The 15,668-nt window shown below is 40.4% G+C and overlaps 1 protein-coding gene across 2 annotated transcripts; it reads right to left on the bottom strand.

Annotated features, from left to right (window-relative positions):
• Positions 1 to 5,190: 5,190 nt before the first annotated feature.
• msl1a (MSL complex subunit 1a) lies at positions 5,191 to 9,503 on the bottom strand. 2 transcript variants are annotated; one of them, XM_036590252.1, is made up of 9 exons: positions 9,418 to 9,503; positions 7,898 to 8,638; positions 7,380 to 7,576; positions 6,965 to 7,224; positions 6,764 to 6,828; positions 6,360 to 6,427; positions 6,149 to 6,273; positions 5,961 to 6,033; positions 5,191 to 5,718 (listed from the first exon to the last, which is right to left on the bottom strand). In XM_036590252.1, exons 2-9 carry the CDS (start codon positions 8,540 to 8,542, stop codon positions 5,628 to 5,630), a joined length of 1,524 nt encoding a protein of 507 aa, XP_036446145.1. In that variant the 5' UTR covers positions 8,543 to 8,638; positions 9,418 to 9,503; the 3' UTR covers positions 5,191 to 5,627. The 2 variants fall into 2 exon arrangements, with proteins under 2 accessions (XP_036446145.1, XP_036446144.1); XM_036590251.1 differs by lacking the exon at positions 9,418 to 9,503 and adding an exon at positions 9,061 to 9,355 and having other exon boundaries at positions 5,298 to 5,718.
• Between the last annotated feature and the right edge of the window lie 6,165 nt (positions 9,504 to 15,668).

Genomic DNA, 15,668 nt, shown 5'->3' with positions numbered 1-15,668 from the left:
GGAAGGGGAGAGCGGAAAGGCGCAAGGCAATGTGGGTGTTAAGAAGTGCGTCATTTCCTCGTCAACTATCTCTACACCCCTGCACTGCTGCTTTACACAACATTAATGTGGTTAAATATAAATATACTAACCCATTTAAATCATTAAACACACCAAAACACTGAATAAATGTGCTTAAATATAGCTATAGATCCGAATAAATATTTTAAAAACACTCAATAAAATACTTAAAAACACACAATAAATGTGCTTAAACAACAAAATAAACAAATTTAACTGATGAAAAGTTGATCAAATTGAATTTGGCCAAGCCCAAAATGGCAACTTTTAATGGTCTTAACAACAAATCGTGAGTTTGATTTCTTTAAATGTCAAAGTCTTGTAGCTAAACTTACAGAGAGTCTTTCACAGAAACAGAGTCAGTATTGTTCCACTCAGCACTGATGGCTAAACAGTTGAAAAACACTGTCAAGCTAGTTTGTGTTTAATGTGAGACCAAATATTCTCTATATGGTTTAAATCTGGACTATAAATCAATACAAACCATTAGTTTAAATCATTATATGTACTTAGTATAAATAATAAACCCTTTAGCTATATTTTTATTGTACTACTATTGTTCTTCTTTTTTAAAACACTAAAGAATCATTTGATAAGATGACCTATTATTTTATTACAACAGTGTTGATTTGATCAATTATGAACCACGGTTTATCATTTACCACCAAGGTGTTATATGAGGGTGGAAATAAAAATGTCTTTGCTAATTAACTTGAATTAGGTTCTGAGTGGAGTTTCAGACAGTCAGAGTGCAGGAGAACAAATTGTGCTAGACGATTAAAGCAACGGACGAAAAATTGTAATAGCCGATCAGAGCACAGGGGGGAAAGTGTATTATCCAACTGGAACACTAGAAGGAAAACTGAGTTCGCCAAGTTGTACTAGCCAATCTGTACACAGCAGAGAAAACTGTACAAGCTAACTAGACTGAAGGATTAAAGATTGAACTAGTTAATTAGAAAGCTGGTATGTTGAGCAGCGAAACCCATGCAATATTATAAAATTATAGGCAATATTGTTTTGTTATGAGCATTTGAATTAAGGTAAGCATTACATTAATTCAGGCATTTTTCTCAGTCAGATTTTAGAGGTTCATAGAAAACTGATCACTGCAGAAAAATGGCAGAGGCCAGTATTTTACTAGATCAGGACCAGTTCAGCTGTCCAGTCAGTCTTGATCTGCTGAAGGACCCAGTGACTCTTTCCTGTGGACACAGTTTCTGTATGGGGTGTACTAATGGCTGCCTAAAGAGGTGTGATCAGAAAGGAGTGTACATCTGCCCCCAGTGCAGAGAAACCTTCACCCCAAGGCCTGTTCTACGCAGAAACAACATGCTGGCTGAAGTGGTGGAGAAGCTGAAGGTCTACTGTCGCACTGACCAAAGATTCATCTGTTATTTGTGTGCACTGCATTAACACAAAGGCCATGATACAGTTACAGCTGTTGCAGAAAAAAGTGTGAAACAGGTGAGGAATAGAAGTCTTTTAGAAACTATTCATGCTATTTGTCTATTTCTAGACAAGGATCATTTGTAGCCTACAAGACAGTCATACAATTTAAACTGATTTCAAGTGCTCAATTAATTGTAATGATTTTGAAATTACTTAGAAAAAAAGTGAATGTGTTTTGAATTAGGAAGTGGTACAAAGTTTGTGCTTTCTCAGCATTAGTAATGAATAAGTAAGACCAGTCAGTAACACTTTGCCCTGCCAACATCAATCCTTTCTTTTTACCGCTTTGTACTTGACAGTGCCAGGTACGTAGCAAGAACTTTTAAAATGGGGTGGCCAGGTAAAACCCAGAGTATAAGTAAATGAATAAACATTACTGTATTAAAACATACTTGATACATGTTTTTTCTCTGTACATAACTAAATCTGTAATCATTTCCACATTAATAAAATATTACATCAATACTACTATTGCCGAAAGTAAACTGAAAGACAAAACTGTGTTGGAGTAACGTATTTAGGTCAATAATGAAGAAATGATTTGAATCTAGTAAATTAAATACATCGTTTTTTTCAGCGCACAAGATTCACTTTAAAACTTTATATAGACAGGCCATAGAAATGATTAATTTAGGCTGACCTCGCTATACATGAGTCTAATGATTAAAAAGCTTACCAAACTGTGTAGGGTGGCCGACAACATATGCATGTATTCTACTGTAGAAGGAAATTAGTTAGCATGATAAATGATTATCGCTAAATAATTTTTGATAGTTAACACATTTTACCATCGAATATAAATTAATAAAGCATCAATTACACTTCATTTCACCATGATGGGTGACTGATGATGGCTGACTGCTTCACCTTCCATAACTAATGTGGCCAAGCTACATTACAAGATGGCACTGGCCACCCCTGGTCACTCCTTGGCTTCGCCTCTGGACATTGCCAAAGCTCTTTAGAGCAAGAGTGAAACTGTTTAGCCACCATTAATATAAACTCTTTTAGGTCATAATTATAAACAGATCTATGAATATAGTATCTGTCTTCTCATGGTCAGTTAAAGGAGGTGTAAAGGAAATCCCAGCAGAGAATCCAGAGGAAGAAGATGCTCCAGGAGCAGAAACAGGCTATAAACACTGTTCAGGTAGGTGGTGAGCAAAAAGCAGCTGTTTCGCTGCTCACTCAGGTTCTCCTCCAGTTGGCCAGCAAACGGATCTCCGTCTCACATGTCCTAACAGTGCTCTGCACAGGCAGCAGTGGCTGACGGTAAGAGGACCTTTACGGAGTGAATCCTCTTCACTGAGCGCTCTTGAAAGCACTCTGAGGTAACAGAGCTGATCAGAGCTCAGGAGATGGCTGAAATGAGTTGAACTCCTGGAGAAACTGGATTGCTGATCTACAGAGAAGACACACTCAGCTCTCACATACAGAGGATCACATTCTTTTCCTCCAGATAAGAGTCACTGGTCTTTAGGGGGACTAGCCTTATGGGGCCAGACGCCATCTCATTAGATGCAGCAGTTAAAATAATAAATACCCCCAGAGGCAAAGACCAGAGGGGATTTTCTGCAGTGTATGTGGAACACACACACACACACACACACACACACACACACACATAATATGTTGTCTTAACTAAACATACAGTTGTTTAGTTATATAGACATATTTTAAAACAAACATTTTTTTTTCAAAAAAGTTGGGAAAGTATGTGAAATTCCAGTGAAAACAGAAAGCAGTGATGAGTAAATTGAGCCCCTACATGATAAACCATGTATTAACCAATCCACTCTTTTTTGGATTTTTAGCTATTTTGTTTCCTATTTTATTTTGTGCAACCTTTTTCATTAACACTGACCAACTGTATTTTTAATTATAAAGAGAACAAAATTAGTCCTGTTTAACTCAATTTAGTGCAACTAAATTGTGCCACATATTAAATAAAAATCATTGACAGTTTTTTTAAATGTAGCACCACTGCTTCTTTTTTCTCTGCTCCAACTGATCAGATGTCTGAAAAAATAAATATTGTGACATATCGCATATCATGAAAATGTTTTTGATGTATCACAATATTATACTTTTACCATATCACCCACCTCTAATTTACATTTTAGTGACCCTTAATTTTGAATACAGGGCGCCAAACAATGCCATAGCATGCTTATATGATTTTTACAAAAATGTCACTTATACTGTTTTTAGTTGCAAGGGCTCAATTGTGTTTGACCTGTATTGAATTGAAAACAATACAAATACACAATATACTTCATTGTTTTTGTAAATATATATTCAAGCTCAGAGACCAGAGAAGTTGATAGAGTTTCTGAACACTGTGTATGTATGGCCTTCACTGTGCATAATACAGTCTGAACTTGTATTTGTGGACATAGCGACAAACACTGTTCATTGAATGCAATCGCACGTTGTGGAAAATTGTTTTCAAATGCTGATGCATTTTTTGGCAAAGTAGCGAGCCTTGACCCATCAACTACGCCTTTTCCCAATGCTCCTTTTATACCTAAGCATGACTGCATCACCTGTTTAAGGTGTTTATTGGGTTTTTCTAGTCTTAAACTGCCCCTGTCTTAACTCTTTTTGGAACATGTTGCAGGCATCAATTTCAAAATGAGCACATATTTACAAAAATAATTAAGTTCATAAGGTAAAACATTAAATATCTTGTCTTTGTACTGTTTTGTTTAAACATGAGTCAAAGTGCATTTATAAATTACTGCTGTGCATTTTACCTACTGTCCCAACATTTTTGAATTTAAGGTTGTACTTAAAGAGAGAAGAAAACATTGGTGAATGTCACAATCTTCGAGAAAACTGGATAAGTGGGTTTAAGACAAATTTTCTTCTTAAGAGCAGTTGGTGAACAAGGCCCAGAGTTCTTAAATGCAATTCTCATGAAAAAGAAATGTCTTCAAATATCCTCTCAAAAAAATCTTAATTACTTTCTTAATTCATTTCTCCAATAATCTCCATTTTTGTTATTTTTTTATATTTATTTTTTCTTCTGCTGTCAAGTTAGCATTTTGGAGACATGAGGTATATTATGTAAATAACAACAAAAACGGAGATGTGAGGTTTTCTTTTGAAAACCAGCAGCAATGTATCTCAATTAGGGCTGATTACAATTTCTACTTTCAGCTAGAATACTTGCCTCAGACTGTGCTCCTATCCTTAATATGTGAGCTTACCTTATGAGAAATAAAATGGCATAACATAATATAAAACAGAGTAGGCCACTCAGGAAACAAGTGAATGACAGCAAGGCTCTTAACACTAGTAGCATTCTTGAGAGAGGATGATCATCCTTACATAACTGTTCAACTACTATATAATTATCAGTGTATGCCAAACATGCCTTATGATCAGCTAATGAAGAGGGTGGCAAAGAGCTGTAAATACAGCAATTTAAGGCAGCAGCGTTATGGGTAAGGACTGTTTAAGCTCAAAATTAACACTGAATATGTGTGCATGGAGAACATAACACTGAACATACAAACACATTAACAATTCATTTAGAACTTATTTTAATATTTGAAATATTATCTTTAGATGCATTTAGAGTATTTTACACTTATTCTTTGAATCAACACTATGTTACAAGATACACTATGTTTTCTTAGATAGACACCATCCATTCACAATGAACAGAAAATTACCCGATCAAGTCCGACATTCTCTGTTAGATCTCATTTCGTTAGGTGAATTTTGGTCCATACTGCTTATTTGAAAGCTAATCTGTATGGGATGATGCAAAAGTGACCAGAGAACAAGTGTTACAGTTTGCAATGTTGAAACAACCATAAACATGAACTTCTGAAAGCTTGATTTTCAGCCATCTTGACTGCCACATACTTTGCTCAAAAATGCCAAATAAAGGCTTTACGGAGGAGCAAAATGACTTCATAGTCCGCCTAAAGATCAAAAGTGCAACCAAGGCAATCGGGTATGCAGAGTGAGTGCATATTGCCAAGATGATCCTACAGCACACAGGACATGCCACAGGACAGCACAGCTGAAGCAGCATCTCCACGATATGGGAGATGTGAGCCACCCCACTGCCTCTCTCATCTGATCGCTCCTGCAGGACTGTTTCACTTGCGGCAGGTCCGATGGGGCGTCTTCTTTTTGGACACTTCTTGGCGGCATCGGCTGCGTTCATCCAACCAAGGTATATCAAAATTCCTGTACAAAATTGGAGAAAGTAACATTTCATTGCACAGTATATACTAAGAGAAAAAGTAAACAAAATAACATGTTAAAGTTGGTAAACAAAAGCTCAAGAGTACTTTCTTTATCTTGATTAAGAATCAATGCCAATATTCTATTAAATGTATGTACGTATCTGTGTCTCAGAGTACTGTAGCAGTGTCTCAGAGTACTATGGCACATGTATATGCATTTAGGAATGGCAAGAGCAAACTTACTGTTGTTGAATGTTAGGGAGAGGTCTACCAAATGCCACCACTGGAAGAAATGGTGTGATCATTATAGACTCCACTGGCAGGAAAAGAGAAACAAGAACACTGTTGGTTAATCTGCACTGACTTTCAGAACAAGGAAATAACCCTTACAAAACAAACATAGTGAACTGTAGTAGTTTAAAGTGACATACCATCCTCAGCTTCAGGGTAGAAAGAAAGTAGCTCTGGCTCACTCTCCTGAATCACTTTTCGCTTGTTCATCCTCTGCTGGAGTCGCTGAAACATCCGCTGCTCCCTAATGCGCTGAATATCCCACCTGAGACAGACAGGAAATTAGGGACTTTGTGGAGAAAAAAACAAGAATCAGTTCAACAAGAGCCCAAAGGGGATTCATCACTTTACCTTTTTCTTCTCTTCTCATCCAGCTCCAGTTTTGAATGCCGCTTCAAGAAAACTCCGTCATCCAGACTCTGAATGAAATAATTTTTAGGTCACTCTACAGTTCAGTTTTCAGATACAAAGTATTAGACTTAGAATGGAGAAATGAAACCATAGAAAATCACTCCTACAATTTTATTCTACTGGTGCAACCCAGATCGGAATTTAGAATCCAAAGTCAGAATAACTAAGTCACTGAATAAGTGGTCACATACCATGCTGATAGACTCTAATGTACACTTGAAGTCCCAGTATTAATCCTTTACAATTAAACAAGTCATTCAATGAATTTAATAGCCACATAATGCTGTTCTGTGGTCTTAGGGATGAACAATGTTTATCAATCTCTCGGCATTGATGTTTCTCACCTCAGGGATGTCTGTTGCTTTTTTGTCTTCCAGAGGTTCCACAATAATTTCTCGCCAAGAAGGGACTAAAACAAGAAAGAGGGACGTTATTATCAAAGGCCCTTCTTCCTTGCCCAATTATCATCATTTCATTCCAGATTTGTGAGTGATTTGCATAAACTAATTGTGCTCAAGCATGCTTGCAGGACTGACTCAACTCACCGGCAACTGTGTCCTCCTGTACAGGAGATGGATCTCGCCATGGTGACGGTGGTGGCTGGTGCCAGCAGCAGAGGTACATCTCAGTCGTAGCCATGTAAGGCAGTTCTTCCGATTCGACGAGGGAGGAACCATGAGACTTAAACTCAGGACTTGCCTCATCCTCAGACTCCTCCTTCAAAGCTTGGCTTTCCTTTGGAGGGGACGTTTTAGGCTGCCCACGCCTAGACCTGGACATCCTGGACTCTTGGAAAAGGAATCTCCTATAAATGCAAAAGAACATTTAGTCATGTTCTTGTCTGCATGGTAAATTTCGGTTAGCAACATTATTTTCATTCCAAACACTGCAGGTCTTAGGCGTTGCTAAACCATTTCATAAAGAAGCCGGAAGAGTATTCAGAAGTTTTCAAACTTATACCTTTTCAGGCCCTTGCCACCCCTTCCAAAAGGCATTTGTCTAGGGGTGTGGCTTTGTCCCTCAGAGTGTCCCGTGCCTTCTGCTGAGACGGGCTCCACAGTCTCCCTGCGACGAGGAGTCTGAGCTGGCCGACTCTCAACTCCATCTTTCTTCACCACCTGTAACCGCCGTTCCATTCGCTCGATGCGTGCCATCAACTGTACGGCAACATGGACAAAAATTAGCTTATGTAAACTGCAACAGGTGTAGCCAAGAGCTAGGCTAACACTTTGGTCTATAATGCATATTCTTTTACAAAACCAAACATGGCATATGCATAAAAAAAAATTTATTTCTAACTTGCATTGTGTTGTGTTGTTTAGGCAAATTATCTGTCTGAAAAGGTCCGATTCTCTGATTTCATTCATTTAGATCCCACTGGTGTATCAGAATGATGTTGGTAGGAAACAGTAAATTACCTGTGTAAATGTAACATAATGCAAGACCAAAAAGAAATATCATAGTTAGCTTCTGCATACCATCTCTTTTTCAGCTTTGAGGTCATCTATTTCTTTATTCTTGTTCTGCAGTTGCTGCTGCTGCTGTTCAATCAGTTCTAGCTGTAACAGCAGGATCTGTCGGATGCAGCTAGTCTGTGTGGCGGTGCCCTTCACCACATTTCGGCGTTTTCCATCAGGGCCATGTTCTGGTGAGGGGACTCCAGCTATCGCTACTCCACCAGCTGGCCCTGCCTTCCTGGGCTGCTTGCTGCCGTTGGATGCCACTGGATCCATCTTGCCCAAGTGGTTGTGACTGGCCTGTCCGAACAGTGATTTGCTTTTTACTGGGGTACCCTCGGCCCCCATCTGCTTGGCCAGTGGAAGTGTCAAACACCCCAGGTTCACCCAGTTCTCCTCTTGCCCTTTCCTCACTGTTGGAGACTGGCCAGGTCTGCCCACTGCACTTTGACTGCTTGAGAAGATCTTTGCTTTGCTGTGGAGATGCTGTTCGCTGCTATTATGAATGGTGCTCAAGACAGCCGGAACTCTGACAGGGTGTTCACAGCTTTCCTTCTTCAAGCCAGTCTGAGATTCAGCAGCTACCGCTTGTTTTTTGCCTTGGTCATTGGCGTCTGTGTCCAGCTTGTTTCCTCCACTTGTAAACACAGTGGAGCGCATAGTCATGGCGAGTGGCGGTCGCTTACCAACACCCACCGCTGCGGTTAAGGGGGGCTCAGTGAGAGAGTGCGGTGTAGTCGAAGCATCTTGTCCACATCCATTCTAAGAAGAAGAAAATAAAAAAAAATGTTTTATGTTTGCTGTAGTAATGAAATAAACCTCAAGGTAAAGGCTTGACTCCACAACTCCTCGTTAGAACGCAGTGCATGAGAATATTAAAATATTTTAACTGCTGCCAATTTCTTTACTGTTTCCCTTCAGCTGATCAATGAAACACTGATAACTCCAATGGTTGTAACTACTGTGACCTCTGCCAATGCAATTTAAAAGCCAGGAACTTCAACGAGAACATGCTAGAGTTTTTTCTGCTATTCTTTAATGGTTACGTAGCATGCTAGCACACCAGCTTGGATATTTCAAAACAGTGCAGCTGGTTAACGTTAGCTAACCTGCTAACACTCCCCGCTAACAGGTTCGTGTGTGCATCTCAAACGGTTGTGCGTTACTGCTTCATTACTACGTACATGTACCGTTACTGTCCTACGTCCACGGTTTTAGAGGTGTAATAATTCCGTAGCTCTTTAAAATCTGCACGAAACAACAGCACTTTATGGCATATAAAATCAGCGTCATGTCAGCTTGCACTGCCTATGCAGCTGTGTCCACCATTTTAGATCTTCAGCATAAACAATGACAGTCACTTCTAGCCGCGTCTTCGTTTGCAAAGGCTAGTGGGTGACGCCATTTTAGACCTTGCGACACAGTGGACAGCTTACTTCAGCACAAATCCTAGACAGTGACTGAAGCTAATTAGTTTAAAATAACCCGCTGTTTAAACCGCCCTGTCCCCGCCCGAAAGCGCCTCGCGCCTCACTACTTACCCGAGCTTCTCCTGTGTTTTTAAAATACAAATAGCGCGCATGCGTTCAACACGCTAAACTCGAAATCTGATTGGCTACTGTCCGACTCGCCGACCTGGAGCTTTATTTGGCCCGCGCGGTGGTTTTGTCCACCTAGCGGCGCCCTCCGGTATACTGTAATCATCAATTAGGCACAGATTCATTTAACAAGATGCAAATGTTGCATTGCGTAATCATTCGACGTCCTTTAGCTTTCTTTTTAAAGGAACGTCTGAGCAAATATCAAACAGTCCAGTAGTTGGGGACCCAACTAGGACCCAATACTGGGACCCCACCTGGAAAAGTAAAAAATGAGGATTATCGTTTCATGAGAGTAACTGGCTATCCCATTGTATCTATCTATCTATCTATCTATCTATCTATCTATCTATCTATCTATCTATCCATATTGCCAAAATTATTCACTCACCCATCCAAATCATTGAATTCAGGTGTTCCAATCACTTCCATGGCCACAGGTGTATAAAACCAAGCACCTAGGCATGCAGACTGCTTCTACACACATTTGTGAAAGAATGAGTCGCTCTCAGGAGCTCAGTGAATTCCAGTGTGGTACCGTGATAGGATGCCACCTGTGCAACAAGTCCAGTCATGAAATGTCCACGCTACTAAATATTCCACAGTCAACTGTCAGTGATATTATAACAAAGTGGAAGCGATTGGGAACGACAGCAACTCAGCCACGTAGTGGTAGGCCACGTAAAATGACAGAGCGGTGTCAGCAGATGCAGGCGCATAGTGCACAGAGTTCGGCAACTTTCTGCGGAGTCAATCGCTACCGACCTCCAAACTTCATGTGGCCTCCAGATTAGCTCAAGAACAGTGCGTACAGAGCTTCATTGAATGGGTTTCCATGGCCGAGCAGCTGCATCCAAGCCTTACATCATCAAGCGCAATGCAAAGCGTCGAATGCAGTGGTGTAAAGCACGTCACAACTGGACTCTAGAGCAGTGGAGACGTGTTCTCTGGAGTGACGAATCACACTTCTCCGTCTGGCAATCCGATGGACGAGTCTGGGTTTGGCGTTTGCCAGGAGAACGGTACTTGTCTGACTGCATTGTGCCAAGTGTAAAGTTTGGTGGAGGGGGGATTATGGTATAGGGTTGTTTTTCAGGAGTTGGGCCCAACATGACTGTGCACCAGTGCACAAAGCAAGGTCCATAAAGACATGGATGAGCAAGTTTGGTGTGGAAGACCTTGACTGGCCTGCACAGAGTCCTGACCTCAACCCGATAGAACACCTTTGGGATAAATTGGAGTGGAGACTACGAGCCAGGACTTCTCGTCCAACATCAGTGTCTGACCTCACAAATGTACTTCTGGAAGAATGGTCAAAAATTCTCATAAATACACTCCTAAACCTTGTGGAAAGCCTTCCCAGAAGAGTTGAAGCTGTTATAGCTGCAAAGGGTGGGCCGACATCATATTAAACCCTATGGATTAAGAATGGGATGCCACTCAAGTTCATATGCGTGTGAAGGCTATCTATCACACAGCGTTAGTATACCTGAAATATGCTACTGTTAAAAGAGCATTCCACCTTTTTTGCATAACTAAATTGTTAAGATGTAAATAAAGTCATTCAGACTAATTGGATAAGAAATTTTTGATTGGAACCAGAGCCAATGTCCTATATTATTCTTGTTTTTTATTATGTTTCTTTTCCTATGAGGTCCGCATATAATGTTGGTTTGAGTTTATGTGTACTACTACTACTAATAATAATAAATAATAAAAAAAATGATAATAATAATGACAACAATAATAATAATCTCTCTACAACAGACTAGCTCATATCAAATCACTCTGAATGTGTTTACATTTGAAAAAATTAAATCTAGCAACATAAAACAAAATAATCTGAATGTTTTAATGAAGCAGAAATGCTGAAAAAAAGACAATTATAACCATTAAAACCTGACGAGTTTGCTTTCTAATGGGAATTGGCTTAATGAGACCACTAGGTATAGATCCCATTAGAAAACCATCAAATGCACCTGGAAACAGTCCCAGAACATCTGTTAAACGTTCAGAATCTTTTACACGATATCGAGCCATCAGGAAAACACAGAATACCATTAGTGGTTACTGGAGACCACCAGGAACCAACAGAAACTTTTAATGGTTTCTATGATTTTTTTTTCTTTTAGCAGGGTACATTGGCTTATTTCAAAAGGCTTTTCAATGAAATGGTTATGAATGCAGGTCTATTCACCTCACTTGAAACATTGCTTTTTACCATTTAGTGTGTTTTTTGGCCGGATGGGGGGCTTGTAGGCACAACTCAAGAGAAAGGCACTCTTAAGAATGAACATGGAAAGGTAGTACTAAATATCAGCAGGCTTTTAGCAGTAGATGTGCATGTGGTGCATGTAACCACTAGAGGGCGTCCTTGGCTAACTGTCCTTCGCTCATTCACAAACGGTTGAAGATGTCAATGAGGAAGATGTCAATAACTGTAGTGGCGCTTTCAGCGCAGCTACAGACAGCTGACTACCAGTATTTCATATGGCCATGAATGATGATAAAGGACGTGTAGAAAATCACGTGTGCTTGATATTTGCAAATGTTGTAGCCTGTAACCGCTGTATTTTAGGTAGCAAGAAAGACGCTTTGCGAGGGAAAATTGATTCTGTAAGTAGCTTCTCGGACTGTAAGGTGAAGTAAACTACACAATAAAATGAGTGACATGCAAGAGATCGAGCGACAGATACAGCAACAAATGACGGCAATTACATAGTTAATGGGAGGGATTTTATCAGGAAGGTGATTAAACCTGTAATTTACTGTTACATTGAAATAAACAGGAGTGAGGAGGAAACCGTGATTAATTTTCTGGTTGTCAGCACAATCACAGAACAGAAGTCAGGTGTTTATGATCTTATTATTAGAAACGGGCATCTCAGGCTACATTTAATTCCTCTCCGTGTAGGTCAGCCTTAAGAACTTGACTTCTTAAGCTTTGAAACGACTCTCTGTGAGCAGGAGTCAAAGAGAATAGTACCCTACGACCCCCGCCCCACCGCTCACACGTCCGCTTGCTGTGTAGGTACGCCGACCGCTGACCGCACCTCGATGCTGTTTCCACGAAACTAGAGCGCCGGGTCACCGCCCACTTGGCTGCTCCACATCGCGCCGCTGCGCTCGTAACAGCGCCCCCCTCACGTGGACCGGCCCGGTGACCGCGGCGCTTCGTGACGTCACGCTGCGCCGCGCGCAGCACTGTCCTCGGTACTGGAGCTCTCTCACATGGCTCACGGGGACCCTGCCGCAGAGGCGTGGAGGAGGAAAAGAGCAACACAGACACTAGACAGGCTGCGGTCGCTCATCGACGGGTTTAGGCAGACATATCGCCTTTCCTATTACATTCACTCACGCGAGGCAGTTTATAAATAATAGCCTACTGCTTCGGTTCTGAAGAAAACCCAACAGTAGAGGGGAAAACCCAACAGTAGTGGGTATTACAGGCAGTAGGGGACACTTTAAAGTCCATCTTAGTTCCAAATACTTGTTTCAGTTGGCAATTGAACAGGCCTGTCCCAGAAGGAAGTCATTAAAAAGATAAGCTGGGTGTGAGGAATCCAAAAATATCCTTATTGCTCGTTTAAGGGCACTGAATGTAAACAGAATTGACTACCGGTAGAGGTGAATGGTAGAGATGTCCAATATCTGTGAAGCTTTAAAAACAATACCTTGAAGTTTTTTACGAGCACCTCTATTCCCGTATACCAAATTAAAACATGCGGAAATCAATCTTAATGCTGGACTTTGAGGTCTTGTATTTTTATTTACTATTTTTATTGGCTCAAGAAAAACAACCTTTGTTATGGGAAACACGGACCTTCTCTGTTTATGGCTGCAGACTGGCAAACTGTCGACAATGTATCTTATTGTATCCTAAATAATGACTAATTTTCTTAAAACTCTGACTTATTATGTCAAAATAAAGAATTAATATCTCGAAATAATGACTTGGTATCTCAAAACACTGACTTGGTATGACAAAATAATGTGTTAGTACGTCATTCAAAAAATATATATACATATATTCTTTTGAGATTCTATTTTCTCGAAATAGACTTATTATGCCAATATAAATATTACCCTTTTAAATTTAGTATTATTTGGACGTAGTAAACTGAAATTTCGTTTTAATAACTCAAACTCTCGAGAAGTAATTAGTTCGAGCTATTACGTCGAAATTTTGAGAAAATAATCATTATATAGAGGGACTCAGACAAATTTTTGGGATAACTAGTCAATACTTTGAAATACTAAGTCAAAAACAGAGAATGGGGAAAATATGTGAGGATCTTTCTTTTCTTCTTGGCGGGAATGAGCTTCCATTCTTGGTTGAGATATTTGATGATGCTCTCAGAATTGACGCTCCCTCAGTCACTGATACGGGATCCAGGACTTTGCTATAGTGACTGTGCCAGGACACAATTTGCTGCCCAAAAAACGTTTTTCCTACATTCTCGACATGAGACAGCTGCTAACTCAGATTTGACCAGTTCGTTTACCCGTTTAGTGCTAGACTACGACCCAGCACACCCACTCAGACAGAACCAGCGGAGCACAGTGGGGGTCTGAGTTGCAGCTGAGAGGCTAGCTCATGAGATTATGTTTAGCTTGGCTTCAGCGTCCAAGAAAGTCTTCGCTGCAGCCTACTGACTCACTCGGACAGTAGGTTAGGAGGCGGCTTAGCTCGGAGAAATGACCCAGATTTATCCGAAGTTAAACCTCCGTCTCACCGTTTCAGTGTAGCAGCGCTGCCCCAAAAGAAAGTGCTTTTCCCTCAGCGACGCTTTGCTCGGTCGGGCTATGCTAGGCTAATAAATAATCACGGCGCGTCCGCTGTGTACAGTCGGATATGTCGAATAAAGAAAGACGGTGGATTCCTGCTTCTCGTTCATGCTGTTCATTGTCATTTTGTCCGGTATTGATTCATATTCACACCTTTAGGCTTTATGTTAAGGTGCGAAATCATTTTAAATAGAACAATGGCAGCAAATGATCATATCTGTGTGGTAATTAAGGCTGCTGCACGTTGGCATGTCTATGTACAGACTATAGACAGAGTGCGAGGCTTTCATTCCCTCCTCACGAGGACAGACACGCGCGCTCAGGGCGCGAGGCGCTGCTATGCTTGCAGCAGTATCAGAGTGCGCTTGCTGAAAAGAGGGCACATTGCTCACGACCACGGGCGATTAGATGAACACATTCAGGCTCTATATGCGCACTTGTAACTTATTAGGGGTTAGTCGAAACAGTAGACTCTCGCGAGCTTTCGATAGGCTGGTTCTGACACGTGTTATGGGCTCGCGCGAAAAGACATTTAAATTTGAAACCTAACATGTTTCTCTAAGTATAGTACAATCTACATCGATGCGTTTATATAGAGACATACAGGCCAGCAATCAAAAAACCTGCACATGTAATTCTACAAGAACTGATAAATAGCCTTACTGAATTTGGTGTTTTTATCTGATTTAAATATCATAAAAACCAGCCTTGCTTTCCTTGAGTTTAATGTGGTATGTATAAATTGTTAAACTGTCAAAGCACACCGTTCACTCTCCAGGTCATATACTCCATACGTGTGACATATGATGTAAAACAGCTTGTTTAGAATTCACTGATTCTGAGATGTCACAAAAACGAACACATTCAGTCTGCAGCAGTTTAGCCCCGCCCATTCCCACTGAAGTTATAAGGAGTGTTTCAACCTGGACTGCTTTTTAATTAAGGCACAATGCAGGTCAATCAGAGCAGAGAACATTTTCATAGAGTCAGGTCCATAAGTATTTGGACAGTCACAATTTTGGAAATTTTGCTTCTGTACACCACCACAGTTGATTTGAAATAAAGCAGTCAAGATGTGATTGAAACGTAAACTTTCAGCTCTACTTCAAGAGGTTTAACAAAAATATTGCATTAACCTTTTATGAATTACAGCCTTTTTTACATAGTCCCTCCGTTTTCACAGGCTCAAAAGTAACAATTAACAATTACAAGATTTATTTTTAATACTTGGATGCAAATCCTTTGCAGTCAGTGAATGCTCATGGACATCACCAAACGTGGAGTTTCCCCCCTTGAGATGCTCTGCCAGGCCCTTATTGCAGCTGGCTCCAGTTGCTACTTGTTTGTGGGTCTTTCTGCCTTCAGTTTTGTCTTGCTCAATTAGGTTGAGGTCAGGTGACTCACTT

This window comes from Colossoma macropomum, unplaced genomic scaffold (assembly GCF_904425465.1).
Source record: "Colossoma macropomum unplaced genomic scaffold, Colossoma_macropomum, whole genome shotgun sequence".
In the NCBI taxonomy this organism is placed as follows: domain Eukaryota; kingdom Metazoa; phylum Chordata; class Actinopteri; order Characiformes; family Serrasalmidae; genus Colossoma; species Colossoma macropomum.
The sequence above is the reverse complement of the archived record's forward strand: the minus strand, read 5'-3'. Positions and strand labels throughout refer to the sequence as shown.